The sequence below is a fragment of the Uloborus diversus genome, chromosome 1, assembly GCF_026930045.1.
Source record: "Uloborus diversus isolate 005 chromosome 1, Udiv.v.3.1, whole genome shotgun sequence".
Classification (NCBI taxonomy): Eukaryota; Metazoa; Arthropoda; class Arachnida; order Araneae; family Uloboridae; genus Uloborus; species Uloborus diversus.
This window is the reverse complement of record NC_072731.1, coordinates 197,778,831-197,789,734: the sequence shown is the minus strand read 5'-3', so window position 1 is coordinate 197,789,734 and position 10,904 is coordinate 197,778,831. Positions and strand designations below refer to the sequence as shown.

The 10,904-nt window shown below is 31.0% G+C and overlaps 1 protein-coding gene across 1 annotated transcript; it reads right to left on the bottom strand.

Annotated features, from left to right (window-relative positions):
- Positions 1 to 357: 357 nt before the first annotated feature.
- On the bottom strand, positions 358 to 10,572 carry LOC129224167 (uncharacterized). The gene is made up of 5 exons (XM_054858587.1): positions 10,416 to 10,572; positions 7,552 to 7,681; positions 4,893 to 5,038; positions 3,029 to 3,164; positions 358 to 678 (listed from the first exon to the last, which is right to left on the bottom strand). Exons 1-5 carry the CDS (start codon positions 10,456 to 10,458, stop codon positions 429 to 431), a joined length of 705 nt encoding a protein of 234 aa, XP_054714562.1. The 5' UTR covers positions 10,459 to 10,572; the 3' UTR covers positions 358 to 428.
- Between the last annotated feature and the right edge of the window lie 332 nt (positions 10,573 to 10,904).

Sequence of the window (10,904 nt, the reverse complement as noted above, 5' to 3'; positions counted from 1 at the left end):
GAAATCAATTCATATGTATAAAGGGAAATGGCATCATGCTAAATAGTTCATCTGACCAATATTTTTTTTTCTGGTACAGTTTCAACATAATGCCACGAATAAAATCCGTAAAGCATTATTATAATCAGTCACGAAGAAATGTATCTGAACTGGTTATTATGAAATTTTTACCGATTTTGAATAGTACTAAAAAAACGTCAAATATGACCCATGACAATATTTTTTTCTAATGTTAAGCATTTTTGCTCAAGTTAAAGAGCTGAAAAGCAGAAAGAAGGAAGTGTAAACGTCATACAACCTAGCTTTTCAAGCTCAATTTCAAAAAACTGCGACATTACACAAAAATAATAATAACCATTTTATAACAAAACAACTTTTTATTTATTGCGGAAAAAAAATCAACAATTACATCACTGAGACGTAGGTATTCACTGCCAGTTAGCGAGAGCGGTATTGATGAACTGGATGATTTGGAGTTTGGAATCGGAACCTTTCGAGGGTGTTCCAGAGGGTGGCAAGAGGGCACATTTTGGAGTATCTGGCTCATAACCTCTGCAGAAGATATCTGACAAGCTGGAAGCAGACATTCCGATCATCATGTTGCCGTCTTCAATCACTGCCTTACCACATTGTTGCTCTACCATATTGAGGGCCGCCTTGAACATCCTCTGCATTCCACTGTTCCAAAAATCAGATTACGAAATCAGTATGAGGCATGATGTTACCATTATAAACTTATTCAGCAAGTTACCGCCCTAAGGAAATGAAATACACCGCCAGCTCAGTCAATTCCAGCCGAAGACTGCAGTTTCGTGCTCATTAGCACTCATCAGCCGGCCTAGGAGTGACTGAGCTGGAGGTGGAAAATCTCTTAAGGAAGCCAAGAGTACCAAACTTACTGAATATACCTGCCTTGCCTTCAATATTCGAGTTGAACTGAACCATTGCTTCGGTCACTCGTCTGGTCAGTGCCAATTCTGTATTAGCTACCAGTTTGTTTGGTACTCTTGACTTCCTTAAGAGGTTTCCCACCTCCAGATCAGTCACTCCTATGCCGGGCTGATGAGTGCTAATAAGCACGAAACTGCAGTCCTCTGCTGGAATTGACTGAGCTGGCGGTGTATTTTATGCAATATACACTTGTTTGCATTGTTTCTTGACAATGACGTCACGACACAAGGGAAAAAAAATCTGAAAAATCCTATGTTGGGTTGCCGATAGTGACTTCGATTTGACGTTCTCTTTACTTCTAGTTTAAAAATCAAATCAAATAATAGTAGCTCGTTAATTGTTTAATATTCCAAATGATTGTTAATCAGGACTTTTTTGCTCATCATATTAAAATATTAAACAGTTTACGAAATTTACCGCAAAAAAAAAAAAAAACACTATATCTGTGTAGGTTTAACAAACTTATCATACTTCACCCAAAATCAGACCCAGCGCGCCTCTTAAAATTATAGCTATACTTTCATTTGGATACAAATAGAATAGAACAAGTAAATATTAGATAAAACAAAATCATAAAACCATGGTTTGTTTCAAAAACTTAAGTCTGACAGTTGTAGTTAGAAATATTTTTAACCATAGACTAGTAACACAATCATATTATTAGTCTATGCTCTTTACCGCGAAATTTAATAAGAGAGCGATGTACTTTTTTTTATAATGGTTTATAGGCACTTCTATAGTTGGCAATGTCTTTAAATCATCACAATATAGCCTGCTGGAAAAGCCAAAGCAGTTGTTTGATAGTTAATAATTTGCCATTTGTATTTTATTACTTTGAAAAGTGTGTAAACATGCTGTTTTAAGTACTTAATCAAAGGATTATGTAAATATATTCATATTGTGCAAAACAACATAATTGTTCGTTTATTCGGGCTTTGCATTAGATGTTTTATACTTTTGTTCATGTTAATGAATCAAAAAAAAAAAAAATACATACTGTTAAAGCGCTTATGTACGCGAGCCGTAATTTTTGTGTAAATGAAGATATCGGTGATTTTACAAGCTGAAAATTTTGCGCCTAATATGAACAGAACCGAAAGTTTAAAAATGCGCAGCAGAAAAATATTTCGTGAAGCTTAATTTTTCGCGAATACGGTAAAAGCGCAAAAATTAAAGCATCGCAAAAATAAGTGTTTTTACATTGAGAAGAGATAAAATAGAGGGAGTGAAGACTTTCATTCTTGAAACCAAGATCACAATTCACGTGATAAATCTTAGAGCAAAACATTGGAAGAAATCAGGTTTCTTTCGTTTGTTTCACGCAAAGCGTGCCAACGATTCGTCATCGTTGAGTCACGTGCCTTGGGGTCCTTGGGTCAGCTTTTGCTAAGCCAATGATTAGACTTGCTTCCTCCATTTTAATTCCTGCTCTAAGGTTTTTACAGTAGTTTAAAAGCGCCTTGAAGTAATTTACTACACTACTGTGATTTAGCGAGAAGTTATACTCAATTCAACGTAAAATTTATTGTCCATAATCCTTTGTACACTTATAGTTTGACACAGATATGATAAAAAAAAAGAAAAAAAAAACTAGTATACATTCCAAGGAAGGAATATGATGAATTTATTCTTCAAAAAAAAGGCGCTGAATAGCATTTTATTAACTGTTGAAGAAACATATAGTTTAGTTTCAAAAGTTAATAAAACGTTTAAGAAAACTTTCAAACTTTTTTTTTTGATAGTTTATTCACTCGCTCTTAATGTTAGCGCTTAAAAAACGGTTTCCGTTTATGCATACATTTTACAACCTGTAATTACCAAGGAAAAATAACACCTATAATCCCTAAGCTGTCATTAGCTATAAACTTATACCAATAATAAAAGACATGATACTGAAAACTATTATTATACTCTGGGAGGCATTTGGGTTTCACTTGTAAAATGAAATTAATAAATAAAGATTTGAAAAATTCATAACTTATTTTTAGCAGTAAAAGATTTTTGATAAATTGGGGAAACATTTTAAAATTATTAAACTTTCAGTTCAAAAAATGATGTTATTGAAGGAATATCTTACCAGCACATAATTGGAATTCTGTCTTGGAATTTTGAGTCTGTTGCTTTTTCTAAAGCTGTCATTAAATCTTCAATGTGAGGTCGGACGTTGTCGTTTGATAACACTTTTCGGAAGCATGGTGCATTCTTTAGGTATCCTACGAAAAAATAGAAAATATGAAAAAGTCATATCCATTTTGCTTTATATAATTTAGGAGAGAAATAAATTGTAAGAACGTTTTTCGCACAATATAAAACTTTTAAGAGCACAAGATTCCTATGTAATGGCAGCAGCATTGAAAAAATTAAGGTTAAATTATTTTTTATGTGACCGGCGTGTTTACTGTGGTGATAAAATTTAGCAACTTTTTTCCAACTTATCATTTAATAGAAATTCATATTTATATAAAAATTCAATCCATGTCCTTTTTTTATTTGCTTTTAGAAACGTTTTCTAATTATGCTAGTGTATGTCAAAAAAAAAAAAAAAAAGTCGGGCAGGATACTGAGCTACAATGCTAAACAGAGTAAAGGACTTCGTGTATGGCAGCGATAACTAAAAATGACTTCGGTGCGTTTTAAGCTGATTGCAAAATAGAAAAGGGCACATACCTGTGTTTTCCCTGGTAGTAGCTCAATTGAATGTTAACAGTGGCTTGAAAGTGTAAAAACTAAAAAAAGTATTGTTCTAAAAGATCTTTCTACTTTCTTTTAGTTTTTATTTATTTATAGTTTAGTTACTAGAAGAAAATGTGGTTGACTAAACCGATTATGTTTTACTGAAATAATTACAACAGAACAACAAAAAAGCATTATCATTATGTGATCATTGCTAAGAATAACTCATCTATGAAATAAGAGGCGATCAAATAATGAAACAAGCCGGTTAGTTCAGTTTTAATTCCGTATGCAGCACCTACACTTTATTTATTTTCAAAAATCAATTCCATTGCTCAAATAGTTACTCCTCGCTAAAATAAAAGTAAAATAATAGGACAATACAAACCCACATTTCAATACTTTAACTTACTGTAAATAACCGGTTGATGCAAACCAAGCTTAATATTAGATGAATTAACCAATTAAGATCGTGAGTGAACTACCTTGTACTTTTTAAATGAATGAGTTTCTAGGGCAGGATTGTAAAAGCAAGACAAATGTGGATTAATCATAACACCTAAAGAAATTTATTTAAAAATGTCAGTTACAACTAGTACAATCAAATGATGCCTTTAGAAATTTGATTAATGGATAAAAACTTGAGTAAATTTTATGGAAGTTAAATCTGCGATGAAACTGAATAGATTTAACTGTGAACACAGTACGGAACACTAACAAAAATTAAGCGTGAAAAAATGGACATTTTTTTTTAAATTTTCTCACTTATGTCAGGGAAGTTCTAGCCACCCTGTTCCCTATTTTTTGCTGAGCCATTGATAGCAGTAGCTTTCTTTAACAGTATTTTTGCAGACATTTCGATGTACTTATTTCAGTTTAGTTACATCGTTTGATTTTTTTTCTCATTCTTCAACATTAAATAATGGTATTGGGCCATTCTACGAGAAAGCCGCAATGTTGTTCCGCGTGTGTCATTTCATGCATTTCAATTCAAAGTAACAATTTTGAAAGATAACAAAAAAATTTAGACTTAAGAAATCAATTATATAATTGTTATTTCTTACTCAACAAATTTTTGTTCATTACCCTTTTAAATTACTAGTTTTAGTGACATATATTAGATGTTACCTGCGGGACAAAATTTCTGTTTTTTCCGTGGTAGTCCTACTGCTCCAATATTTTTATTTCTTTTGTAATAATATATTACTCTAAGATATTGCTTTCTACTTTATGCAACAGTTTGTAAGAAAATCAACATAAAAACTTACTCGCTCTTTCATCTGTTCCAGGAGTGCACATTAGAGATTGGTATTTCTTTGGCTCTGCAATGACCATGTCAAAAACTTCTTGGAATAAGGGTGTGAAGCATGATTGTGAATAATTTCCCATGCATTCAATTCCCTCTTGAATGGGCCTAAAATGGAATAGTACAATCACAAATAAGGACAGTAAAAATACACGAATGAGCATAATATTCACATGAATGTATGTAATAAAATAATGTGACTAATGTGTTCATTAACGAATGAAAATAGTGTACATCATAGCGAGAATTGTTCTCATCTTTAAAACTAAGGGGGATTTCTATAACTAACTCAATGTTTTTACGAATTGTCTAAAGCCTTGCGTTAATGCCAGAAGTTACTTAATGAGTGCTTCCAAGACATAATGCAATGTTGATTACACCGTTTATAACTCTCGTTAGGGCCATTCCATGAAAAAAACGCCAGTTTGTCTTCAATATTTTTTTCAATGAAATCTATGAGCTATCTAATGAGGGACAAGATGTCCGTTTTTCCGTGGAATGACCCATTGAAACAATAAATAGTTCAGCGCAGCTCTAATTCCGATGCCTCAACTGCCAAATCGATTAACTCTACTTTAAAAAAAAATCCTCATTTCTGCTTAGATAGTGCTTTATCAATGCTTAGCATGTGAATTTATATTAAAGTTTTCGTTCAGTAAATTTTTGACCGCGTGATGGCAGAAAATGTAACACGAGGACCTATTTACTCCTATGGATAACACCATCTTCTTCATAACTTTTCTTTACTTTTTGTATTATGGAGTTAGTCCATTCGGCAAGTGAGAGGCATCAATTTCTCTATCTCTTTAGTTACTTACAGTTTAACTTATGATGGAGGATAAAGCTCACGATTGTAGGTAAATTTTTAGCATTTCCTGAAGGTATAAGAGTACAATTCACAAATGTAAAACTAGCCACATAATAGGAAATGAGCATTTGCGATCTAACCTAGAGGATTGTTTATGCTGGTTAAAACAAATCTATTCGAAATTTCATCCCTTTTGATCCTTTATTTAGCTACCTTCTAAAGTAAAACATTTTTTTCACAGATACGCTTGTGTCAACTGAAAATTTGTAGAAGGCATTTATGTGGAATATTGAAGACTAATAAATGGGTATTAAGAATTCTCCTTTAAAATAAAATGAGGTACTTATTTATGCTTTTACCTGAATTTATCATCTTTGGAGTCCCAGCAACATTTATACAGTCCTCTGAGCAGGAGCACGACTGGTATTTATTTATTTTTTTTTTTTTTCAAAACGACTCTTAATTTGAAAAATGTGTTGTAACGCAGTTGAGGCTGTCTTTCAGTACGTTTACACTTTATTGAACAGTAAGACTGTCTGATTTCTTTAGCTTGTCTTTCAGTCCGCAGATCTTTCGGGTTGAACGTCTTCCAGTGTGTATGTCTTCCAGTTTTTTTCACTATTTTTTTAAGGTTTAGAACTTATACTATTATACTTATACAAAGTTCCTTTTGCATAGATCGTAGACTATTATGGTATCAATTTAACCCAAAAACGCCATTACGTTTACTCAAAAACGGTGAAAAAACCAATTCAAATACAAGCAATTCACGCTTGGTAAAAACATGTCTGTAGAGCCTTGCTTAGTTTGACATAATTACTTAAACATCTTATAGGACTTTTGAAACAAAACCCATAAAAATTAGTTTTTTGAGCATTTTTTATTATTTTAAAATTTTTTTTGTTTCTTACAATTAGCGCTTATTAAAAAAGACAGGTTTTCCTGCGTTCGTATGTTGAATAAATATTCGTCGGTTGTTTCTCCATAAAATTCTAAGCTCTGGACACACACATACTCGAAAATGAAAGCCTGTCAACTTAATCCTATATCAAATGGGTCCCGTCTGCTTTGCTCTATAGAATTGTTTATAGGTTTACATACTAATCGTTCATAAGTACAATAGTTGATTGTCTTTACATTTGAATAAGCGCTATAAATAAATGACAGTAAAAATAATATTGACTAATAAATGGTGCTTTTTATACCTGGTATTTTTTCCTCCTTTTATTTTATTTCTTAAAAAAATGTTTGTTTATTTGATTAATGTAAACATACATAAAACGTAACATTAGGAAACAAAAACATCAGTTCTCGTTCTTTTTTTTTTTTTTTTTTTTTTTTTTTTTTACAAATTTTACCCTTTATTTACCAAAAGATGTTGAGAAATGCTGTTTATAGCTTCATTAGTTTGTGGTTAGTTGAAATATGAAAATTTAAATAATTTAAATACGGAAATTACAGAAGGACTGCAGACAAGGAAAACAGAAAATTAAGTCAAACAAGGGGGGGGGGGGATTACTTTCAGAGTCAGTGACAAGTAATACTTTTGCAACAGATATACTGGCTCTCATGTTTCGATTTATTTATAAGTGAATAGTGAATAGACGATTTAGCGCAAACAGTCTGCAAAATTAAAAAAAAAAAAAAACTCTGATTTAGTTAGGAAAAACTTATTGCTGAATAGTGACATTTATATTAGCATGTTAAAGAGTACTAATATATCCGTACTTACAAAAGCTGTAAATATTCAATACATTTTTATCAATTGCGTATCTTTTCACCTGTAACGGTAATAGTATTGCTTGTTACTTACTCGCAAGTTTTGTCCACATCTTCATCTGTGACTGGCACACCTTCTGTTGCACTAAGTAAAACTGTTGCCAAACACAGATCAACTTCTCGCATGTGACAACTCGCTGCTTCCGCTGTCTGCATAGACAGCCCTAAAAGAAAAAAAAGATATCATAAGTTGCATGAAATAAATCAACGAAATCGTATATTTTAGGGACATCCCCAACTACATCTCTTTTTTTATGGACAATTTACTTAAAAATAATTCAAAAGTTTTTCTTTTTATAAAAATAAATTATGACATCTAGGCTGTCTTGGAAGTATCTTTTTGGTCTGCTGAAAATGTGTAACTTTTATCTCACGTAATTTGTTTTTTATTAGTTACAGTAACAGCTAGTTTTAGGGAGTGGGATTATTTAATTTGCGTAAAAGGCAAAATTACATCTCTTTTCATTATGTTCGCAAATCTTCGCATGCTTGTTATTTTCCAGAATTGAGTTGAAGTTTACAATTATACATTTAACAATGACGACTTTTGTAATGAATGATATTGCAACTCGAATTCAACTTTAGTTAAAGCACACCAAATCTGGTAGCATTGTGAAGGCTTGGGTTTTATCCAATTGCAATGCTGTGTCATTAAGATATTTTGGGATAAGCATGGGATACATGCATTCAAATTTTCAAAATGCTGGAAGCAAATAATAAAGATACACAATGTTAAGTTATAAATATTTTACTACAAAAACAATGAATAAAACTTCCTGCGGCCTTACAGTAATATTTATACCTGTATTGTTATTTATATATATATATATATATATATATAGAGAGAGAGAGAGAGAGTTTAATCAAAAAAATTAAAAAAAAATCTCATATGTAGGGACTGCAAAGAAATGGTTAATTGGTTGCAAAAATATAAGTCGTTCAGACGCGGAAACGCTGTATTTATTTATTTATTAATTTAAAATGTTGTTATGTGCGAATGCGTGTGCGTGTGTAGTTATTCACTTGAAGTGGGAAAAGAAATTGAAAAATCGTCGGAATCTTGATTAAAGTCAGGGAGGTTTTTCCGCACTTCATTTAAAACTATCTACCACGATCGAAACAAGCAAGAATCATAGTAAGGTGTAACAAGCATGCTGTATCTGAAACTATTTAAAATAGCAATAAATATGATTCAGTCATCGTCAGAATGGATTTGTTATTTATGCTGAAAATGTAATTAACACAATTGCACGCTCTTTGTCATACCAACTAAATGATTGAAAACCTTAATATATTCATATGCACCTACATTAATCTATTTTAATAACTTTTATCCAAGCAAATTTAAGTAACACTTAAGAATATATTACGCTTAAGCATGATATTTTATGCATGAAGAATTCAGCAATACATAAACGCTTTGAATTAAAATCTAATTAAAATGTCGTTTAGGAGCCCTTTTTAAACTTGACGTAATGCTAATGTATTTTTAACTTAAAGTTATATATATATATATATATATATATATATATATATATATATATATATATATATATATATATATATACTCTTCTTTTCGTCAAACCTTTCTGTATCGATTTTGAATCAAATCCACGCTTTAGCGCCAAATAATTATCCTGTGGGTTCTTAAAATTCATTACATATATTAAGAATGCTTTTCATACTAGGACTGGCTAAAAACCAAAAGATTTGAATCATATTGCCAATTAAAGATGTACACCAAGTGGAAGATTTATGCAAAAAAAAAAAAAAAAAAGATCTGCTATCTTCTTACGAGCGGAAGGTTGGCCACCTTGCTTTAACACCTTTGATGCTATGAGTATCTTTGTTTAAAATTATTTTTATCATAGTTGAGTCGCAACTCCTTTTTGGACTTAAACTTTTCAGGGATGATTTCTCATTCAGTAAATACAAATGTAAAGAGGATTTTTTTTTTTCAAATTTATATGGACATTCTCTATCTCTTTTTTATTGTTGAAATTCATTGTTATTCTTATGAAGAGGCTTTCATCTTTAACACATATTAACGACATACTACTGCAATATTATAATTTGGAAAAAAAATTATATTAAAATTTTATTAAAGATCCATAAGTTTAAAAGAATTTATTGTAATATATTCGATTTGTTTTATCGTGACACTTTAGATCATAAAATCTCGCAAGACCAGTTTTATTAACGTAATATCAAACTGTTTAAGAGACTTTAATCGCGTTCTTTTTCCCACTTTTATTATTGAAATTGATTGTTATTCTTATAAAGAGGTTTTCACTGTTAGCATATATTAATGAAATACTAATGCATTATTATAATTTAAGGGAAACAACATGACATTAAAATTTATTAATTAAAAGTCCATAAGTTTAAAAGAATTTACCACAATGTTTTTGATTTCTTTTATCTTGACAGTTTAAAAAAGAAAATCTAGTAAAACCAATTTTTTAACTTATCTTCAAACAGTTTAAGATACTTAAAATTACACTGTTTAACTTTTAATCCATTATATCAAATCTTAAACTTAATTGAAACATCTTCCGGAAATATTTTTTACTTGAAAAAATCAATCCATTTGCAAGTTGTAAATAAATAAATAAATAAATAAAAAGCTACAGTGGAAAACAGATATACTGTTTCAAAGCACCAAACTTCATACGTTTAATGTTAAAGATTTAAGAAATCAGTATGCATTTACGAATTACCCTCAATTAATAAAATTTTAATGAACTTCAGATGCGTAAAAAATATGAAATAGAAAATTTCAAGCATTCATGAATGACATTTTTGAGAACTGTTCAGAAAGAGTGATTTGAATTTTTAATGACAATCTATTAAATAAATGAAGGTCAGTAAATCATTTCCATAACTTGTGTCACTTACCAAGAAAGCAAATTACGCTTGTAAATAGCAGCATCATCTTCATGTGTCGAATATCACAGAAAACAGTCTTCTTTTATAAAATGTCGAAGATCATACCCTTTTATGTAGTACTAAAGGAAATTTGGTGACGGTCAACCGAAAAGACACGTCACACGCACGTGTTGTCTTTGTCTTTTCTTCGTATTACACACACCAAGAACAAGAGGAAGAATTTGAATGGAACGGCTTTCCTGGTGAAAAATCTTGAGTAATCCCTAGCGAAACGTCTATATCAAAAAGAAAACACTGTCTTGGAGCATTAGTGTTTTAAACTTATTGGAAAACAAAGTCGTGTACTATTGCTATCAACAACTTGTGATTTAACCAATCGGGATCTTAGAAATGTAATTATCAAGGGAACTATTTATTAGGTTTGGTCAAATTATGTCGGAAATGACGCTTTGCACATTTACCGAATTGGTTCGATCACAGCTATCGGTTGAAATATTT